This window comes from Westerdykella ornata (assembly GCF_010094085.1).
Source record: "Westerdykella ornata strain CBS 379.55 unplaced genomic scaffold EI97scaffold_5, whole genome shotgun sequence".
Classification (NCBI taxonomy): Eukaryota; Fungi; Ascomycota; class Dothideomycetes; order Pleosporales; family Sporormiaceae; genus Westerdykella; species Westerdykella ornata.
Genome location: NW_022986855.1, coordinates 802,468 through 822,440, shown reverse-complemented (window position 1 = coordinate 822,440; position 19,973 = coordinate 802,468). Strand labels below are relative to the sequence as shown.

General features: G+C 53.2%; 8 protein-coding genes across 8 annotated transcripts; 4 read left to right on the top strand and 4 right to left on the bottom strand.

The window, feature by feature from the left end:
- Nucleotides 1-34: 34 nt before the first annotated feature.
- Nucleotides 35-2,382, bottom strand: EI97DRAFT_465713 (T-complex protein 1 subunit zeta). Its single transcript, XM_033801485.1, has 10 exons — nt 2,251-2,382; nt 2,147-2,200; nt 2,054-2,094; nt 1,981-2,002; nt 1,890-1,931; nt 1,820-1,840; nt 901-1,770; nt 544-847; nt 304-494; nt 35-253 (listed from the first exon to the last, which is right to left on the bottom strand). The coding sequence occupies exons 1-10, from the start codon at nt 2,290-2,292 to the stop codon at nt 221-223; spliced, it is 1,620 nt and encodes a 539-aa protein (XP_033655949.1). The 5' UTR covers nt 2,293-2,382; the 3' UTR covers nt 35-220.
- Nucleotides 2,383-2,501: 119 nt separating this feature from the next.
- On the top strand, nt 2,502-4,709 carry EI97DRAFT_414927 (Nop-domain-containing protein). The gene is made up of 6 exons (XM_033796842.1): nt 2,502-2,623; nt 2,677-2,821; nt 2,881-2,992; nt 3,040-3,218; nt 3,268-3,315; nt 3,369-4,709. Exons 1-6 carry the CDS (start codon nt 2,576-2,578, stop codon nt 4,400-4,402), a joined length of 1,566 nt encoding a protein of 521 aa, XP_033655948.1. The 5' UTR covers nt 2,502-2,575; the 3' UTR covers nt 4,403-4,709.
- An 874-nt stretch (nt 4,710-5,583) lies between these two features.
- EI97DRAFT_252488 (uncharacterized protein) lies at nt 5,584-7,748 on the top strand. The gene is made up of 2 exons (XM_033794160.1): nt 5,584-7,248; nt 7,299-7,748. The coding sequence occupies exons 1-2, from the start codon at nt 5,717-5,719 to the stop codon at nt 7,618-7,620; spliced, it is 1,854 nt and encodes a 617-aa protein (XP_033655947.1). The 5' UTR covers nt 5,584-5,716; the 3' UTR covers nt 7,621-7,748.
- A 486-nt stretch (nt 7,749-8,234) lies between these two features.
- On the top strand, nt 8,235-10,029 carry EI97DRAFT_252508 (uncharacterized protein). The gene is made up of 4 exons (XM_033794161.1): nt 8,235-8,631; nt 8,692-9,273; nt 9,348-9,484; nt 9,532-10,029. The coding sequence occupies exons 1-4, from the start codon at nt 8,505-8,507 to the stop codon at nt 9,946-9,948; spliced, it is 1,263 nt and encodes a 420-aa protein (XP_033655946.1). The 5' UTR covers nt 8,235-8,504; the 3' UTR covers nt 9,949-10,029.
- A 268-nt stretch (nt 10,030-10,297) lies between these two features.
- EI97DRAFT_431631 (uncharacterized protein) lies at nt 10,298-11,189 on the bottom strand. The gene is made up of 2 exons (XM_033797985.1): nt 11,140-11,189; nt 10,298-11,067 (listed from the first exon to the last, which is right to left on the bottom strand). Exons 1-2 carry the CDS (start codon nt 11,149-11,151, stop codon nt 10,672-10,674), a joined length of 408 nt encoding a protein of 135 aa, XP_033655945.1. The 5' UTR covers nt 11,152-11,189; the 3' UTR covers nt 10,298-10,671.
- A 333-nt stretch (nt 11,190-11,522) lies between these two features.
- EI97DRAFT_372875 (metal homeostatis protein bsd2) lies at nt 11,523-12,767 on the top strand (the record flags this gene model as incomplete). The annotated part of the gene is made up of 3 exons (XM_033795377.1): nt 11,523-11,546; nt 11,629-12,102; nt 12,165-12,767. 3 exons carry the CDS (start codon nt 11,523-11,525, stop codon nt 12,765-12,767), a joined length of 1,101 nt encoding a protein of 366 aa, XP_033655944.1.
- A 903-nt stretch (nt 12,768-13,670) lies between these two features.
- EI97DRAFT_456807 (glycoside hydrolase) lies at nt 13,671-15,122 on the bottom strand (the record flags this gene model as incomplete). The annotated part of the gene is made up of 2 exons (XM_033800763.1): nt 13,671-14,992; nt 15,047-15,122. 2 exons carry the CDS (start codon nt 15,120-15,122, stop codon nt 13,671-13,673), a joined length of 1,398 nt encoding a protein of 465 aa, XP_033655943.1.
- A 2,522-nt stretch (nt 15,123-17,644) lies between these two features.
- On the bottom strand, nt 17,645-19,926 carry EI97DRAFT_394773 (MBOAT-domain-containing protein). The gene is made up of 4 exons (XM_033796311.1): nt 19,545-19,926; nt 19,420-19,487; nt 18,761-19,369; nt 17,645-18,714 (listed from the first exon to the last, which is right to left on the bottom strand). The coding sequence occupies exons 1-4, from the start codon at nt 19,816-19,818 to the stop codon at nt 17,746-17,748; spliced, it is 1,920 nt and encodes a 639-aa protein (XP_033655942.1). The 5' UTR covers nt 19,819-19,926; the 3' UTR covers nt 17,645-17,745.
- Nucleotides 19,927-19,973: the final 47 nt, after the last annotated feature.

Here is a 19,973-nt window from a genome sequence, read left to right as displayed (position 1 = left end):
ATTTAAGCTTAAATTGATCCTTGTCAACACATCTGGATGCCGGTGGGGCCATGCGGCTAGAGGATACACACACGGATTGGTGTTTCACCAATCGATCGCTATCACGCTGCTGAGAGGACAAATAATGCGAAGACTGTCGCACACCTAGCAGGATGTTACGCCCAATCATTGTACGAAATACAGTGCTTAGGCATTGCTCCCGCTTCTATATACGGTTTGCCTATTGGTCTTCGCCTGGTTCAGGTTGCCGTCCCTACCGAAGGTGTTAGCATTTAGTGACCTATCCATCTGCACTGATCTTACCATTTGCCGTGCCTTCAGCATCTCGTCGCACAGTAATAGGTTCGACGCAATGCCGGTACTTGACGCAATGCTGTTGCGAAGAACCCGGAAGGAGTCATATATGCCCTCTTGAAGAGGGTCCATGGCCTCGCCAGTGGAGAGATCCAGACCGACGACATTGCCCTCAGCGTATTCGTCTTGCAACGCGGCCACTGTACGTGATAAGCGGAAAGCATCGCTTTGGATGGCGCTTGAACTTACGTGAATCCTGTATGTCATGACCAGAGTTAGCTGCGAGTGTCTTAGGAATGATGAGAAGTGCATCCGCGAATGCTGACACGCCCCATTTCGCCTTTCCCTTGACGGTCTTCCTGAAAGCTTCGCTGTTGAGATGAGCGGCGCAGGCTACTTGGAAGGCTCCGCCTCCAGGCACAACGCTCTTGTCAACAATCATGTTGTAAACACTTCTGAGACCATCCCGCACGGCATCCTTGATCTGAGTGATGGTGTGTGCATTGGGACCCTTGATGAGCAAGGTAACCGATTTCGGGTCCTTAACATCCTCCTAGTAGTTGTGAGACTAGTTTCCGCCAGAACACAGGACGCGATGGAACTCACAATGAAAGTGTACTTCTCCTCTCCAAGCTGGTGCTCGTACACTAGGCCAGCCCAGCCCAGCACATCGGGGGTTAGGTCGTCGACACTGTTTTGCGCCGTACCTCCACAAATCAGCTGTAACCGCTCCATATTCCTCCTCTTTGCCCTCCTCAATGCGAAAATTCCGTTCTTGACGAGAACGTCCAAGCTTAATGGGTCGATGCCCTTCTGGTTAATGATGACGAAACCCTTCTTGGGATCGTTTCCGCAGACTTCCTTTTTCAACTCCACGATCTTTCTGAGCTTCTCGTCTACGAATCGCCGCTCGCTTTCAACGAGTTTCTCCCTCTGCTCCGCGCTCGAGTAGTAGAAGCCAGAATTGATCTCTGACTTCTCATACTCCAAGCTGACATTCAGGGTGAGGATGTACGCATTCTCTACACGCTTCGGCATATCGGGGTGTCTCGCTCCATGATCAAGGGCCAATCCCCGGATGAGCTGTGTATCTGCGGCCGTCCGGTGCTGCATAGTCATGATCTCCACCATGTGGAGGTCGGGTTTCGCAGGGGGCTGATAGATTGCGAGCACTGCATCGACAATGTCCGGAGTCAAGTGCTCAGCCAAGGTGCTGTCCAGCTTAGTCGATAACGACGTTCGCGCAACGGAAAGCAAGAGTTCTCGATCGACGTCCCGCTTGAGCTTGAACTCATCCAAGAATTTCAGCGCTTCCGTCTTCGCAATCTCATACCCGTCCGTTATCACCCTCGGGTGGAGGCCCTCTGAGATATATCTATCCGCTTGTTTCAACAATTCTCCGACCAGAAGAACAACAGACGTTGTCCCGTCTCCAGTTATGTCATCCTGTGCTGTTGCCGCTCGCGCAATCATGACCTGGCTACATCAGGAACGGCACCGCCACATAGCGAACGGAGGAACATACGGCAGTAGGATTCTGGATTTGCTGCGCACTTGTTAGCTAATGACAATCATCGTCGTGGCTATTCACTTACCATTTCTTTCAGCAGGACGCTTCCATCCTTGGTCAGTTTAATCTAGAAGCGCGTTACTATGGGCTGACGTGATTCTCCTTGGCATTCTTACAGAGCCGGCGCCATCAACAAGCCTGTTCGCATGTTATTAAGAGGTTCACAAGCAATAGTGGCATGGGACTGACATCTTCAACGTGCCACGGGGTCCAAGGTTCGATGCCAATACCTGCGGTGGAATGAGCATGCACTCTGAATGCTCAAGATAACCATCTGCATACCTGTTGGAGACCCTCGCCAGCTGATATGTTCACCCGGAGAGCTTCCCCACGCCTCTGGAGACATGTTAGCGGGGATGTGTATCCACGGGCCTTGAGGAACCAACTCTAGATTCCGCTTTCGGGTTGAGAAGCTGTGCTGCCGACATGGTGGGCGACGAGTCCGGTAATCAGAAGGCGTAGTACGAATCCTCAAGCAATGATGCAAATACACCGTTGTACGTGAACTTCTGTCTGCCTTAACCTTGTCGCGTCGTTCTAAATTTCTGGCGATTCGTCGGCTTCGGAGAAACATGCCGTTCCGTGGAAGCTCTTGGCAAGTGGAACTTTTTCCTCCCACACCTGCAATAACCTATCTTCGTCGTTCCCAGAAGGAATAGCATTAGCGCCGCTCCCGACAACCATTGTGCGCTCGTCGCGACTGTTGCAACCATGTCTTCGGTCGACTACCTATTGAACGAGAATTCGGTGGGATATGCGGTGAGGTACACTGCACAAACGGAAGCTTCAAAAAGCTAATCAGATGCCCGAAGATCTTCAAAGTCGTACACCAGCCGGACACCATAGGCAACCGCCTGAAGGAGGTCCAGGATGCCGTCCAAGATCTCGCGAAGTTCGGAAAAATGGTCGAGCTTGTGGGCCTCGCACCTTTCCAAGGCACTCAGGACGCGCTTCGAGGTACGTCGGCGCATTTAACTCCGGCGCACAGACTTCCATACTAATTTCATGGCCTCTAGAAATCAACGATGTCTCCGAAGGCATTATGTCGGATTATCTGAAAGCAGCGCTGGAAACCAACCTGCCGAAAGCTGGCAAAAGGAAGACAATAACGTTGGGAGTTGGTGAACGGTATAGAATTCAAAGCCTTGGTGGTAACTCGGTCTAATCGCGATTAGAAATCTGGCTGGTAGCATTAAAGCGGCATTTCCAAATCTGCACGTCGAGACAAGCGAGACGAGCGAGGTGGTCGCAGATCTGCTGAGAGGTCTTCGGCAGCACGGCCAGAAATTGATCAAGCAGCTCCAGCCTGGAGACATTGATCGGTCCATCCTTGGTCTTGGTCACGCATACTCTCGTATGTACCTCGTTTCACTTCGGCCGCATTGTAGCTAATGTCGTGGCAGGCGCCAAGGTCAAATTTTCGGTACAGAAAAATGATAACCACATCATCCGTACGTATCACAGAAGGCCGCTCTGTGGGCGGGTTTGTACTAAGTGCTTGCAGAGGCTATCGCTACCCTTGATCAAATTGACAAAGATTTGAACACTTTCGCTATGAAGCTTAAAGAGCAGTATGGATGGCACTTCCCCGAACTCGCCAAGATTGTCAGCAGCAACGAACAGTACCCCAAATTGGTTCTCGCGATAGGCGACAAGTCTCATCTCTCGAACGATGATTTACACTCGTTGGCTGCCATTGTCAACGACGATGAATCCGTGGCACAGGCCATCATCTCCGCGGCAAGAACGAGTATGGGCCGCGATTTGTCCGAAGCCGATCAGGAGCTGGTGATGAAGGCTGCCGAGCGTACTGCTTCTTTGGCCGCCTATCGAAAGTCCCTCTCGGGCTATCTTTCCTCGAGGATGGCAACCGTAGCCCCTAACCTGGCAGCACTGATTGGAGATAGCGTCGGTGCGCGTCTGATTTCAAAGGCTGGCTCTTTGACCAATCTGTCCAAGTATCCTGCGTCGACTGTGCAGATTCTGGGTGCCGAGAAGGCTCTCTTTAGAGCGTTGAAGACTAAGGGCAACACGCCCAAGTATGGCCTGATCTACCACAGCTCGTTCATCGGAAAGACGGCGGCGAAATCGAAGGGCAGAATATCACGCTTCCTCGCGAACAAGTGCTCCATCGCGTCCAGGATCGACAACTTCTCGGAGGTGCCAACGTCGAAGTTTGGAGAGGCACTGCGAAAACAGGTGGAGGACAGGATCGAGTTCTATGCCACGGGAGCGCCGCCGGCGAAGAACGCGGATGTCATGAAGGCAGCGATGAACTCTGTGATGGCCGACATTGGCGAAGACCCCACGGCGGAAGCGGCCGAAGACGTGGTGATGGCGGATGGTATCACGGCGAAAGCCACCGAGCAGGCAATCCGTAAATCGAAGGACAAGAAGGAGAAAAAGAAGGACAAGAAGTCCAAGGATGCGGATAGTGACGAGAAGAAGTCGAAGAAGGAGAAGAAGCGGAAGCATGCAGAGGAGGAAGAGGGCGAGGGCAAGAAGGAGAAGAAGAAAAAGAAGAGCAAGAGCTCCTAGGTTGTTTGTCCTGAGATCGGCATGTATACCAAATATGGCGTTATGGTTTCGACTGGCGTTGGTGGGGAGGTGCGCTTATCATTTGCTCTTGAGATGCTTGTTCTCTCGGAGGCAATGCGACGGCATGGATGTGTTATATCTGGGAGATAGGGCTCTATTTCATGCAATGCATATCCACGCAGAATCTATGGGCACCCTTATCGTCTCTGAAAGGTGCGAAGTGGTGAAACGATATGGAGAGGGGTTTGCGGCGACTACGCGTGGTGGCACTAGGTCAGCTTCGGTTTAGGATTTCTTCTTGACTTGCAGTCTACAATTGATGGCAAGGATAAAGCAATTCTCAGCGTCTCCTTCCAATAGAAGTGGAGTGTCTCTATATCTCTGAATAATTGATCCGAGTTGCATGCATGCTGTAAATCCCATCGGGGGATGGTACTGTAAGTTCCTAGACCACCACCTAACATTGACATGGTAGGATCCATGTAAGAAGTGAGGACCGTGCACTTGATATCACGTGGCAGACATGTATGGGCATCAATTGCACGACATGAATGAGATTGCGCCTAAAAGGAGAGAACGGGACAGGCGCGTTTCATTATGGAGTCAGGCATGGGCATCGGCGTCTACGACGGTTACAAGACATCAAAAGATAAAGCTGGAATTTCAGTGTCGCAATGTTGGCGGTTTCGGGTTGTTTTTTCTTTCAAGTAAGCCATCTCGCAGCTTCTTGCAGAAGCAAAAGTAGGGGAAATACGCCCAAGCGCACTTTGCCCAGTGGCAGCCCTGTGAGCAGTTTCGATAGTGATCATCTGGCGTAGTTGCCCGCCTGCCTGTCTCTTGTCTCTGCCTGTGCTTGGGTCCGTCTCCTATGGAGGGAACCCATCAGTACTATATAGACCCAGCACCCCCCATCATAATAACCTGTTCTCTGTCAATTCTTCTTCTCTCCTCTGCTCTCCTTTCTCTCTTTCCCCAATCACCACCCGCCACAACCTCTGGCTCCTTGGAATTCGTCGATTCGGTGTTCTGCGTTTCCGAGAAACTGTGACTTTGATGTTCCCCGGCCCCGGGCCGTTTATTGAACCCTTCTGATTCCTTTTTCGCTTTGCCCCCCGCTCCCTCGCTCAACTGGCGACGAATCTCGAGTTCCATTTTGGTGTTCTACACGCCCGCTTTTCCGTCACGGCGCACTCTACCCAGTGCACAACTGCACTTCTACACTCGCCGCCCATCCAGCGTTCTACGGCTGTTGCATCGCGGAAATATATTTTCGAAAAGGGCAAACACAAAAAAAAAGAATATTCCGTCTCTGCCATGGCGTCGCCCGCGTCGTCGCGCGACAGCCTGAGCAGCCCACCTCATTCTCCCGAGATGGGCGCTGCGATGCAGAAGAATGGTGTTGCAAACGCTGATGGCACTACCGCGCCGGGGCCCAACCCCAACACTACCACAAACACCACAACGGCAAAGTCTTCAACCACAACAACAACAACGCCGCGATTGACACAAGCTGGCTTACCGCGCAAGAAACCCGGACCCAAGCCTAAACCCAAGGATCCCAATGCCCCCGAGAAGAAGACACGGAAGCCACGCAAGCCCGCAGAGCCTAAAGACCCAGCTGCAGAGCCTCCCAAGCGCAAGAGAAGGACCAAGGCATCGCTCGACGCCCCAGCCATTGTCGAGCCGACCGACGAGAAGCCCACCGCCCAGCCAGGGCAGACGTTGGCCGAAACTCAGAATGCTGCGACTGTTGCGACTGCTGCGCCTGCACCCGTCAACGCCGTCAAACACGAGCAGTTGCCCTCGGCGCACCCGCCCGCCGTTACGCAGGCGCCTCGCGCATCCAGCAATCCAAGCAATCCGAGCAATCCGGCACCCGTATCCAACCCTCCACCACTGCCATACTCTCCTCCTGCACCCAGCACTCCCGACCGCGGCCGCGTAGAAGGGCCCGCCTCAGTACCCCCCGCCATGCCCTCCAGCATGCTCAGCGCAAGCGTCTCGCCTGCTCTCGCCAATCTTCTGCATCCGACGAGCTCCGTCTCCCACCACCAGATCCCCCGCCTGCAGCAGCAACAACAGCAGCACATCTCCGTCACTTCTGCCCCGGCGTCCCCTGGCCCCTCTGCCTCGCGATCCGACAAGCAGCCGCTGTCCCAGCCCGCGACGCAGATTCCAGACGAGACGAGCACCGTGAATCAGGACGTTGACATGGTCGACGTAGCCTCAATCGCCACAACAGTCAGCGACGCGCACAAACCTCCTCAAAAGAAGACCACCCCAATCGCCACCAAGGTAGCTCAGTTCAAAGACACGCTGCCGCCCTTGCCCGCAGGCAGCGGCCTCTTGTCTGGCACTCCGTTTGGGCCCGTCAATGGTGCCTCCAGTGCGCCTGCAGAACCTCAAGGCGTCAACATCTGGCTCCGGTTCCCCGTCAAAGGAAAGAACAATGTCACAATCAATTACGCTCAGGAGGTCGAAAAGAATTACGGATTCACGGCATTGCATCCAAAACTGGCTGCTCGTAGGGAGCGTCTACGCCAGGTGACCGCAGCAGGCGACGCTCTCGAAAAGGCTGCCGGTGCTGCCTCCAACGACGACATGTCTCTGGACCTCTCCGACGGCGAGAGCAACGTCGAAATGGGCGGAACGGAGAAGGAACAGGCTGTCGGCGCCAATGGCGTCAAGAAGAGGCGCAAGAGAAAGCAAGAGGATTATGACAAAGATGATGACTTCATAGACGACACCGAGTTGGCGTGGGAGCAGAAGGCCCTCATGGTTAAAGATGGCTTCTTCATCTATAACGGACCGCTGATCCCGCCCGATGAAATGCCCACTGTGGAGAGGTAGGTGCTCACCCCCTCTGTTGATTCTCCACTTAACTGACACCCTCTAGGGAAGATGGCACCGTCAAACGTGGCCGAGGCCGTGGCCGTGGTGGCTCTACCCGTGGCGAAACGTCTGGACGCGGACGAGGGCGCGGCGGCGGACCTGGATCGCGGGGAGGGGGCGGTCCTGGTTCACGCGGAGGTCCTGGTTCCCGTGGAGGTCCTGGCTCCCGCGGCGGTAATACCGTCCGCAAACCCCGTGTCACCAAGGCCGACCGCGCTGCAATGGAGCAAGAGAAGCTTGAACGTGAGAAGCTGGCTCAAACCATGGCAGCAAAGGCGCCGACGAGCCAGCCCGTCACGGCTGCCGCGACTCCCGTTTCTTCCTGATTTCGGGACACTGGTTTATCGTACGACTGCGAGCAGCTGTTCTTTGTACAATGTCTCTGTACGATATCAGCATTTGTATTCTCCCGGGATTCGTTGCATGGGGTGGCACTCTCTTAGGAGACGTCACGATTCCATCTTTCCCTTCTTCCGGCTGTTTCGGCGTTGACTGTTTAGAAAGGTCCCATGGCATGTTTCCCTCACGAAGATCGTAGATAGCAGCGATCTCTGTTTTCACAAGCATATTAATGGGGCGTGTATGTACTTTATCGTGGCACTTTGGCATGGGGAAGGTACGGGAACCGGAATAGGTCGGCTGGGAAGTACTTTGTTCAGGAATCCTCATCGGTCTCTATCAGTTTGTACCATTTTTGGGCTTTCACAATTTTTCTTGCCCGTCATTCAAATGGTCGAACTTTTACTCTTCTCACCGTGTCTCTCTGCTCTTTGCTCTTTGGTTCTTCTCCTGTGGTGACTGCGTCGCCAAGCTGGAAGGTCCAGAGCCGCGCCTTCCTTTTTTGCGAGTCTTTCACCTGTGAGGTTCCAATGTTTTGACCACAGCTTGTTTATCTATTACTTCAGCGACACTGGTAAGGATAATCTTGTCACCAACCCACCACAACCTCGCTTCGGTTTTACCTTGACCCTCTGCAACCGCAGAAAAGAGTCTAGTCGACGACGCGGCTTGCTGCCTGGGAACTGGAGACGAGCGTACGGCGATTGAGAGGACAGGTCAATTGCGCTTACCTGGAGGGCGATATAGGTGTCTGGCTGGCAGTGAAAGAGATCAGGTACCAACGAGACTCTTGTCGCAGCGATATCGATTCGTAGCAACGCCTGCGGCGTTCCTTGCCAACCTCTACCTACCTTCCCCATTCTACCTCGTCATGGCGCAACATGGCTCAGAGAAGCAACCCAAATTACCTGACTTCACCAACCTGACCGAACGATCTAAGAAATTCTACGACGGGACATATAAGTCGAATGAGTTTGGGTTTGAGGATGAGGAGGGCGGTAAGTCTACACTACCACTACCACTTGATGTACATGCTGGGTACATGCTTACTCCGGCAGTGTATCATGCTTTCGGCACAGGACCGGATTCGGGACCCCCTACTCCACTGCCGGCGTCTGCTTCGCTATTTGATTCTGAGGACGATGTGAATGGCAGAACATATGAAAACGGTGGAAGTGATCATGTTTCAGGAGGGCGCGGGCGATCGGATGGAGATGTACCGGCACTGACTTCCCACACGGCTGCTTCGGCGTCGCTTGCTCCCGAACAGCAAGCTTCCTACCACTCTGCATTGCAAGACTGGACGACGAATCGCACAGATCAGCTCAAGCACATCTTCGAGAACATGGTGCGAGAAGGTCTCGTCGACGAACAATCCTTCCGGCATGCCGCCCACACTGAACTGCGCGAGGGCTGGCTCCCGGACTGGGACGAGCGCACGATAGACCAGCTTCAAGGCCGACTGGAAGGGATTCTGATCGGAGCGTGGTGGACTGGTGCCGGGTATACACTGCAGGAGGCATATCGTCGTGTGGGAATCGAGTATCCGGATGCGATTTTCCGGGGAAGGACCATCACTGATGCAGAGGTGATGAGGGAGCTGGGAATGGCGAGGTTGACGCTGGGGACGATGAGAAACGGTGAGGAGATGGCCGGTATCTTCATGTTACCTTCCGTATGTGCTTGCCGAGTATTGTGTTAACGCCTGGTGTAGAAAATCTACAGAATGGGGACACAGTTGAGGGTGAGAGCCAGGCTCCAAAGTCCCCATTCTCCAACATTTCAGGCATGACGGATGTGTCTGATCCGCCATCTGTGCTTGCGAATCCGGATGCTGCTGATCACGATGAAGTATGTCTTTCCGCAAAACTCGTTTAGTGGGTATGCTGACTCGAAAGGTGCTGAATGGAGCCGCTCATAGCGAGGGCAGTAACGGTGATCATGACGAAGAGGAGAAGAACGCCGGAAATGCCAATATCATCAACGGAGTCAATGGTGCCATTGACATATCGAAGAGTCAGATCAACGGAACGAACGGCAACGCAGTGGCTCCTGCCACCAACGGCCTCCCTCTCGCATCCAAGACTCTCAGCAGCAATAACAACACGCTCTCCCACACCACTACTACCACGAAGACGCCGACTAAGAACAAAGCGAAAGCCAAGCACGACAGTGACAATGAAGATCCAGAGTTCGTACCCGGGAAACCGACGCCGAAGCGCAAGAGTGTCAAGGGAAAGAAGATGGCGACGAAGAAGGGGGTGGAGCAGGAGAATACTCCGCCTACGAGGAGGTCCGTGAGGTTGGCCAAGTAACATGCCGGGGAGAGTTCCCAAGAAGTGGCACTGAGAGCCGCTGGGAAAGGAACGGATGCAAAATGTAGGAATATGATGGGGATAAGGAATGCAGGTGAGAGGGATATCTTCACATTGTCTCTCCTGCATCTTGATCAGGACGACCAGTTTAATTACTGCGCATGACGCACCCACTACATCTCTCTTCCAGTGTGCACTTCATCGCGTTGGTCCAGTCTATTATATGTGGCTTCCTGATCCTTTTGAAAATCCTACACGTTCATGGCGACACTGAGCAACCTGGAAGTGCGTTTGAGACGGAGGTAGGTGTGATTCACTGTCATACCCTACCAGAACTGTCGTATTTGATTTTATACTTTTGATTGAAATTCTTTAGTCAGTTCCAGAGACTAACTAACTGTTTACGCTACCGTGTTTGCTTCCCTGCTGGGTTTCTACCCTATAATGGTGAACTCTCCACTCGTACAGGCTGATAATACATGTATTATACATGTGGCCGTCCTTGAATACCGCACTATGCAGGACGCTGTTTCATCTCTTTCCGAGGACGGATCTTTTTCTGGTATTTCGGGCTTCATTGTCCGTAGTTTCTCCTCCATATTCCTCCTTCGGGAGCATTGAGAAATCCCTTCTCCGCAATATATCAAAACAACAGAAGATCTTCTTCGTAGCCCGTATAAATCTTACATCTCTTCTCTCCCTTTCCTCATCCCATCATCTTCCTCAGCTCCGCCGAATCTTCATCTTCCAGTTATCCCACATCGCCTGCAACCAGCTCTTATTCGGCGCCCTCTCAATATCCGCTATCAACCTGTCATAATGCTCCGGGTTACTCGCCGGCTTCAGCAAAGCCGGCGACGTAGGGTACAGCGTAGAGTAGCGGTTGGACAGCAGAGAGTAGAGTGCGTTGACTTGGGGAAGCTCGCGCGAAGGGTTTAACGCTGCAGCTGTTCGGTTTCCCTCTGACTTTACGTTTGTCGCGCTCTTGGAATCAGGGGAACGCAAGGGCTGCACGCCGTAGGGTGCGGCGCGGCGCTCGATGACCTTGGTGAAGGGTTCGCGGCGGAGGGGGTCTTTGGGCCAGAGGGTGAGGAGGCGGGTGTAGTGTTTTGCTATTGTCTATTTTTTGGGGAAAACAGTTAGCACTTGCAAGGAGAAGGTCAGACAGCACAATTAGAAGGGTTCACGTACGGAGCTCGACATATTTTCTGAATTGTGACCTCACTTGAGAATGGAGCAAGTTGCGCGCGCGGCAATCGGATCAGGGCTGGCCATGCCGCTGGTGCCGCCCGCGCTTTTCCCCATTCGAAAGATGTGGCGCTTCACGTAAGGTGGCTGAGCAATCGATGGAAGGGGCTGCCCCGTTCCAAGGATTCCCGCCGGACTCCCTCTGCAACCTACGAAACACGCAGCATACCGACCACTTCCCACCTACATCCCTCCGTGCCTTTTCGCCTGCCAACATCCGACTGACCTACCGCCTTGCTGTGCCTCTCTTTTTTCTCTTTCCATCTTACACTCGACTGGCACATCGCATTTCGTACTAGATCATCATCGGCCTTGCTGTCTTCAGCATGCCGTCGCAACGATATGAGCGCGTAAGTCCGCCCCCGTCTCCTGAGCTCCAAACTGCTCCTCTCTCTCTCTCCTCGACCGCAAACTGACGCTGTACGCATGCAGATATCGGACCACGACGAGGAGAGCTCGTCACCCGTGACCGCCGCCGCACAACCCACATACCCCATCCCCAACAGCCCGCCACCCTCCTTCCACAGCCGCGCTTCCTCCCCCAACGCCGACTCCCGACGTCTCCTCGCCGACGACCCGCTCGCCAAGGACGAAGACCGCACACTCGAAGACGCGTTTGACTCGCCTTCAGACGATGAGAGCGATGGCGAAGGGGATGGGCTGGATGATCGGCAGCGGTTGATGCGGGGCCAGCCGCAGAGTGAGGAGGAGGACGACGACGGGAGTAACGGCCAGAATCCGAGAGGCGGGATCCAGAGACGAGTTACGCAGTTGCCGGTTTTCCAGCCTTCGAGCGGGGCTACGGCGGGAGCTGGGCGGATATATGGTGGGGGACAGAATGATGGCGTGTGGGCGAATCTGAGCGCGAAACCGACACCGGGAGAGGATCTGGAGGAGAAGCCTCCGGTACGTACATGCATCCTCATGCTTTTATAAAGGAGGATTGGGATTCTAACTGACAGTCGCAGACGTACGAACAAGCCGCCGCCGATGCTACACCTCCATACTGGGAAACCACCATCCTCGCCCCCGGCACCTTCGGCGACGAAGTCTACGTCGAAGGCCTCCCCGTCGGCTCCCTCTTCAGCTTCGTGTGGAACGCAATGATCTCCATGTCCTTCCAGTTTGTCGGCTTCCTCCTCACCTACCTCCTCCACACCACACATGCCGCCAAGAACGGGTCCCGCGCCGGACTGGGCATCACGCTCGTCCAGTGGGGCTTCACGATGAAGAGCTCGGCGGCCATGAACCCGGGAAGCGACACGGTAAACGACTACCCGGACCCCAATTCGAATGCGATTCCGGCGGATCCTAATAGTCACAACTTCGACCCGAATGCTCTGCCTGGTTCTCCCTCGGCGGGGGCGGCGGATTCTCCGGCGAGTGCGGGAATCACGAGTAGTGATCTTTTGGCGTATGCGCTCATGATTGTGGGGTGGTTCATCTTGATCAAGAGTGTTTCGGATTTCATCCGGGCGAGGAGGCATGAGCAGTTGGTGTTGCAGAGTCCGGATCGGGGGCTGGGGACTGCGGTTGTGGCCGAGGGGGAGAGTCCGGAGAGGAGTGTTTAGATGGGCAGAGAATTTTTTTGGTGCTTGCTTGCATGGGCATGGGGGATGCTAGCGATGGATGATGGACTTGTGGATACCCTTTCGTTTTTTTTTTTTTTTCTCTTCCGTCTGTTTGGGAAGAGCGATTTCCGATTTCCTTTGTTGCGCTTACGTTTACGTCCGTGGACCGGCATATATTCCTTTTCCTTTTTTTTCTTTGGCTGTCTTCCCTTGAGTATGAGGACTCCTTGCTGCTGCTGTGGCATCCTACTTCTGTCCCTGGTGCTTGGGAGTTGGAGTCGTGGGGGTATTTTGGCAGCGGGGCAGCATTTAGCAATGGTCGATGGGATGCAATGGGGCGTGAATGGGAATGAGTGGCATTCATGTCGTTTATTTACACAGTACTGCAGCCGGACAATCGAGGGTCTGGCAGAAGGCTCTCGGTGTCGTTTTCTCCCGTGTTGTGGTGTGTACCCTCTCCTCGTCGGTCTTCCTCCCCTCTCTGCGTTTCCCTTTTCCCTTTGCCCTTCCTTGCTGATGGATATGAGGCTCCCTGCCTGCAGTTTTTTACAATATACTGTCGGATGAGGCAGGGACATGCTTCCTAGATAGTAGACCTTCTCCCGAGCAACAATTACAAAAGACCAGGTTCAGATTCACGTCCAACAAACGACACAAAGCACGAGAGGACTACCGGTTGAAAGGCTCCAGTTCACCCTTGACGGCTGTATTTCATACTACATGACCCATGTTCCGTTTCATTTCATAACCTCATAATGCATGATAGCAAGGAAATGCCTTCCGTGACATAGCCAATAGGTCTTCCTGACCTATAGCATCATCTGCGGGTGCAGATTCTGAAATGATCCCACCATAAAGACGACGTTGCCAAAGCCTACTGCGCAACGTCGAATATTTGATTCACTAATGGATACCCCAATACTTCTCAGCATTGAAAGATCCAGCCCAGTCGCGCTTCCACGGGGAATCGAAGGCGTTGAAAAGAAAGACATCGTGGTCGAAGCGGCTTTTGATGGAGTCGACGGCAGCGCGCTGGTTCTGGCGACTTGGTACTGCTACTCCATTGGCGTCTCCCTGGTGCGGCCATCCTGCCTCAGTAACCACAACACGCTTCCCATTGCATCCCTTTCTAACGCGAGCCACCTGGTCCTCGATTTTCTTGCCCGAGTCTTCGGCCTTGCAGCTGGAGTCGAAGAACGTGTGGACGTTGACGAGCGCGATATCGGAAGCCTCGCAAATCATGGGATTTTCAATCATAGCAGGCACGGTCTCGACTGCACCAACTGGCCCAGTGTATCCAGCCGCTCGCAGAGCCTGTCGGGCTCGGTTGATGGCATCAACAACATGGGAAGCTGTGAATTGACGGTTACTGATACGCTCATTCTCGACAGAGACAAGGGCGATGACACTCCAGTCGCCACCTGCGTGAGTGCGAACGGCTTCGGCGAGTTCTTTAACAACTGTGTCCGTATCTTCGGAGTCTCCACCTGTGCTCATCCAGACACCAGCAAAGACTCTCTGATTGTTCGCCTTGGCGAGCCGAACGGCAGTGGGGATGGTATTGCAACCGCGTCCATAGATACGAACAACACCGTAGCTCTTCATCTGCTCCCATTCGTTTTGGACCTCTTGTTCAGTCTTGCAAGCTCCCGGCTTGAAAGGGTCGTACGTGATGCCGATTGGGAAGCGATCGTCTGCATTCGGAGGTTGGGGGGCCGAAACTGGAGAAGGCTGAAGGGAACCGTACGAAGGCTCTGGGATGGCCGAAGTCGCTGGCTGAGGAGCAATTGCCTCGGAAGTTTTGGGGTCTGCATAGCTCGCTGGCGGGGGTGGTGGTGCCGCAGAAGTCGTAGAAGTCGTAGAAGTCGCAAGGGACGGAGCCTTGACTTCGGACGTGCTGGGAATGACAGGCTCCGGAAGGATATGCGAAGTCAGCTCGAACTGAGCGTCGGAAGCGAAGACTTCCTTGCTTGAGGTCGGAACAACCGGAGGAGTCGAGACAGGAAGGCCACTGCCGATTGCATGCTCAGTTGCAGACGGCTGGACCTCGAAGACGCTGGAGACAGAGAAAGTCGACTCCACAAAGGTGGGTGCAATACTTGTAGCTAGACCCAGGGTGGTGGTCTCCACCGGGACACCACCCTCGTCGACGTAGACAATGACATTGGCGACAGTGACGGTGGTGAAGGTGACCTCGGTAGTGATGGCACGCTTCTGATTGTGCTCTTGGTGGTAAGTCAGTCAAAGCGGTTGTGTTTATCCAGGGAGCGGCTACTCACGGTGCGGAAGTCCTGAGACAATGCTCGCGAAGAGAGCACCACCAATAGCAGTGCCGAAGAACAGCTTGTTCTGCATGATGAAGACAGCTCCAGGCTTCTTAATGACGCCGTAATATATACGATGAAGTGCAAAGAAGGAGCTCTTCAGGCCGGCCAGCGACGTTAGTCAACACTCAATGTGGGAAGGGATACAGATAGGGCACTGCGGACTGGCGGTCCGAGGCAGACAGCTGCAATGATAGGCAACTGAGGAGGAGATGCCTACCTACGAGAGCCTGGCACACTGTGAGCCGGCCGGAAAAGGTGTGTATGGAATTGGGCGGGGCAAAGCAAGGCAGACGAAGTGGCCAGCCGGCCAGCCTCTGAGCAAAACGGCGCAGGTGAAGTCGAGACACGGCCCGCGCGAGGAGGGAGTGAAGGGCTGTGAAGGAATGAGAAGTTGAAGGAATGACTGAGACTCCGTCGGGGAGAGTAAACGAGTGTGGGTACGAGAAGCTGAAGAGAGGAAGTTAAAGGATGTGAAAAGACAGAAGAAAGAGTGTAGAAAGGTTGCGGTCAAGCAAGGGAGGGAGGAGCGTTTGTAGCCAAATATGGTAGGCACGACCCACTAGACCTGGCACTAGCTGCTTTGGGCAGGAGCGCTAACGTCGCGGCAGCAACAGAGAGGAACGAATGTCTGAGCCATGAATGGATGTGCATGAAATGGAAGAGAATGGTCCCACGTTCGTATACGACAAAGGATAAAAGGACAAAGGGAGAGAGAGTCCTTATGTGCGGCAACAACCTGTGCCCATTCGCGATCCTGTGGTGACTACGCACAGTACAAGAAAGAGCTGTCGAACAAAGGGAATGGCCGGATCAAATCTCCACCGTTTCACCTGCCGTAGAAGGAGAAGTTGGGGAGGAGGAAGTTGGTGGGTGAAGGTGAGTGATTTGAAAGAATGAGGAATAAGCCAAAGGGAAAAACGAACATAAAGGATCTATGCAAAGGCTTGAAAGACTCGAGCCCAAACCCAAACTCTGGGGGGAATCTGAAGCTGGCTCCTGCTGTACCGGGCATGTACCGGTACATTGTTTTGTACAGGTACAGCCACATCCACTATTTGCCCGAGGTGATCTTGTTGTGTTCCAGTGTTAGAGGAATGCAAGATTGGGAACGAGTAAGCCAGGAAAGCCTTTGTATGCTTCTCAACAGGTCGTTAAGAAGGTAGCTGCTCTATAAGCCCCGGGCCCTGAACAGCGCCGGAGATCTCGCCCGGCGATGGTAGGATAGCTAGGCGGATGTCCGGAAGGTGTTAAATAAGATATACTTACGGAAACGAGATGTCTAAAGAATGACAGACTGTCTGCTGTCTGGAGTATGTTATAAACAGTAATTGTGTTAGAAGACAAAAGAAAAGGAAAACAGAGGGAATAAAATAAACTAAAATATTAAGGAAAGAAAGAAAGGAATACAAAGGGAAAGAAAGACAATGAAAGGAAATATGATAAGGAAGAAACAGAAAAGGGACTTCTTAAGGCGTAGATCCCGTTAGTCGGACGATATACAGACGTTTGCTCTTCATAAGGACACCAGTCCAGATAGGTGAATAATTCTGCTTCTTCCAGGCCGGTCGACACCTTCAATTTCTCCGCAAAACTGGCCAGAAGTGGTTCCATTCGGTCTGCCGCAGGCTCCGTGCGGAACATATCTTGCCAACGGTCGTCTTCACCATACCATTCTTCCTCAAAATCCGTATGTTTATCGTCGATTCTCCTGTCCTCGTCTGTAATAAACAGTGGTGGGTAGTGCTCATCGTCTATCTTAAATCTCTCGGAGTTTGGGTCTTCTCCTCGTGGTCCAACAAAATACCAGCTCCCGTCCGGTGGTGGAATTCGACGCGAAGACGTTTCATGCGCGGCCAAGGCGTCTGAGCATCGAGGAGTGCCAGCGTTAAAAAAGCGCGCAAGCCCAGATCCTCGAGATGCGACGCAAAGGTTCACAGGCTGAGCGATAGAGCATCAACTTCCGCGGGATGCACGAGATCTGGCATCCTTACGAAATAGGTAATTCTATCATGAAGTCGTATATTCCAGAGTATGTCCGCACTTCAGTCTGTATTCCTTGATATCATCGAGAATTCGGTTGTTGGATTTATCGAGCTGCCGCAAAAGGCGTTGGGCAGTCATAACTGCATGATTTTTGTACCAATGGATGGGAGGAGGTTGACTGGAGGAGAAGGGGAGAGGCACTAGGCAGGCGCGCGCCAGTTAAGCGAAGGAGGCCGCCACCACTACCTTTTCTCCATTTCTTTTGTCTATATATTATTATTATTTAGCACATACAGCGTGCAGTGCGAGAACTTGTACGAACCCATTTCTTGCCTTTTACCAGAAGTGGCCGCGAGCTCCGCACAAAACTGCACTTACGGAATCTTTGGAACGATCTGCGAAAGGCTGTGGGTTCATCCCACGCTTTTGTCACTTTTTTGTTCTTTTTAGCTTCAGCATTTGACAGCTCGGCTCAATTTCTCGAGCCACAAATAGCATATGCGTGCGATTTGAATAAATGTAACATGTTACATGAGCGAAGTATCTCACAGTATGACCATTCATCCTCTTCATTTTTAGGGAACCTAGATGATGGGTTGATGCGGACTAATAACGCTAATGGGTATGTCTCTATACGACAACGAATCGAACAGCAATCTACCAGATATCTAGCACTTCATATTGATTCCTCTCCTTCTCTCCGCCTCCCTCACCTCGAACATAACCTGCACACCTACAAACAGCGCTCCACACGCCCCCCAAAAGAACATTAAACCAGTCCAACTCCCCATAATCCCAGCAACAAGCCCCTTCAACCCATCCATCCCCAGAGCAAACCCGACCAAATTCGCCACCATGAGCAGTAGAATCTCCGCCACGGCGCCCACACCACAAAGCACCCGGTACACATTAGGACGGTCCTTGAACTTCGGCGCCGGGAACACAGCGCTGGCGATGATCTCCGGAAGAACGAAGACGGTAATCAGCCAACCCCACATCAGCAATCGAAGTTGAATATCATGCCAAATGGCAATAAACGTGAACACGGCGAGATAATTCAGAATCGCGCGCGCCTTCCCCCACACACCCGGCATAGCGCTGCCGCCGAGCGGGATATACAAGTATCGCAGCGTCCATTTGTTGAACGAGCGGTGCCAGCCGCGCCAGAATTGCGTGACGCTGTAGTTGTCGGACATGCAGCGGACCATGTTCTCCGGGGGATCGATGCCGTCCAGCAGCGCCCAGAGGCGGAACAAACGCCATGGGATGAGCAACTTTAGCCAGATGTGTTTGAGGTTGAAGTAGCCGAGCATGCTGAGTTGGGCGGGGGTGTACTGCGTCCAGTCGGGTTGGGCTTTGAAGATGGCGACCATGTACATGTAGTGGATCATCACTTCCATGGTGAGGAGACAGAGAAGGAAGCGGGTGGCGTAGAGCAAGGTGCGCTTTGGGGTTATGCTGTAAGGTTTGTAACGCAGTTGGGAGAGGTAGTCGTTGAAGGTTACGATGGGTCCGGCGAGGTAGAGGGGCGAGTACATGGTATAGGCGAAGTAGTTACGGAAGGAGAAGTCGGTGGATTTGGCGGGGATGGAGACGCGATCCCGTTCGGAGAGGTTGGAGGGATCAAGCTGCTTCTTCTTGATGTCATTAGCTTGCCGGCAAGGGGATGGTGCGGGAACTCACCTCTATCGGACTGCCGGCCCTGGAATTCAGACTCCAATAATAGTCCAGATTGAAGCTGATGAGGCGTAGAACGGTGAAGTTAAATAGAACCTCCCATCTGGGGATGAGGCCGCCATAGTTGTCGAGGGTATGTCCAACGTTTCTCGGCATTCCCTGCTTTTCCGACGCTGGCGAAGATGGAAGGACAAATGAGAATATGGAAGCATACGAGTAGCCTCTGCATAGCTCGTTGGCGAAAAGGATACTCACGTTGAAGATCCAAGTGGCGGCGGGAATGTAGTTCCTAGGAAGTTTCTTCGCGATGGCATAGTTCAGATATAGGATGGTGATGATCTTGAAGGCGGAGAACCCGTGTAGAGCAGCAAGGAAGATCACGGAGAAGGGCACATCAAACGAGATGCGTTGCTCCATGCGAGCCTCCGCCGCGGATGCAGCAGTCAACCCCTGGGTGAGGTGTCCCTCAAGGCCAGCGTTGGGCCGGACATTCGTGTAGGTTCCTGCCCTCCAGAAGCCGTCATAGGCCTTTCGAAGAAGCGGATGGATGACGACAAGAAGTAGTAAATATGGGACATTTTGGCGGAATCCAGCGTATTGAGCATCCGAGTTGTCCTGCTTTGGTCAGCCGTTGGTGAACCTCCACCATAGAATACCGTACGTACCACTTTTCGGCCAGGAATCCAGCCGCCGGACAATAGATGGGAGAACTTGGAGTAGTTTGGGTGTGACTCTACACTGGTTATCAGTCAATGTCTTCTAAACAGTATGCATTTCAATCTATGCGTACCCTGAGACACATCGTGTACAGCCTTGAACATCAGGGGGACACATATGATGTGTATAAGGTAGTAGAAGTAAAACTCCGGACTGTTCCACCTCGACGGTTGTACATTCCCTATAGTCTCTTTTCCCTTTACTTGCCCTTCTTGTCTAGACTTGGGCTTCGCAGTGCTAAGATCTGCCAATTCTAACGCATCCTTCGGGGGTGCCGTGGCCGGAATGAAGAACCGTGTATCGAGCGTCTCGAGGGCGAACAGTCGCCGCAGTTCCTGGAGCGGCATTGTCGTTAGTATCGAAGCCTAATCCTCCTCATATCATTGCATAGTATTGTTCGACGGACGCATTGAACCTGGTGCTCACGGCGAGGGGTTCGGCGCGGTCTGTGAGATAGATCGGAGGTTCAACAAGCTCGCGCCAACGCCAAACTTTCGAGCTC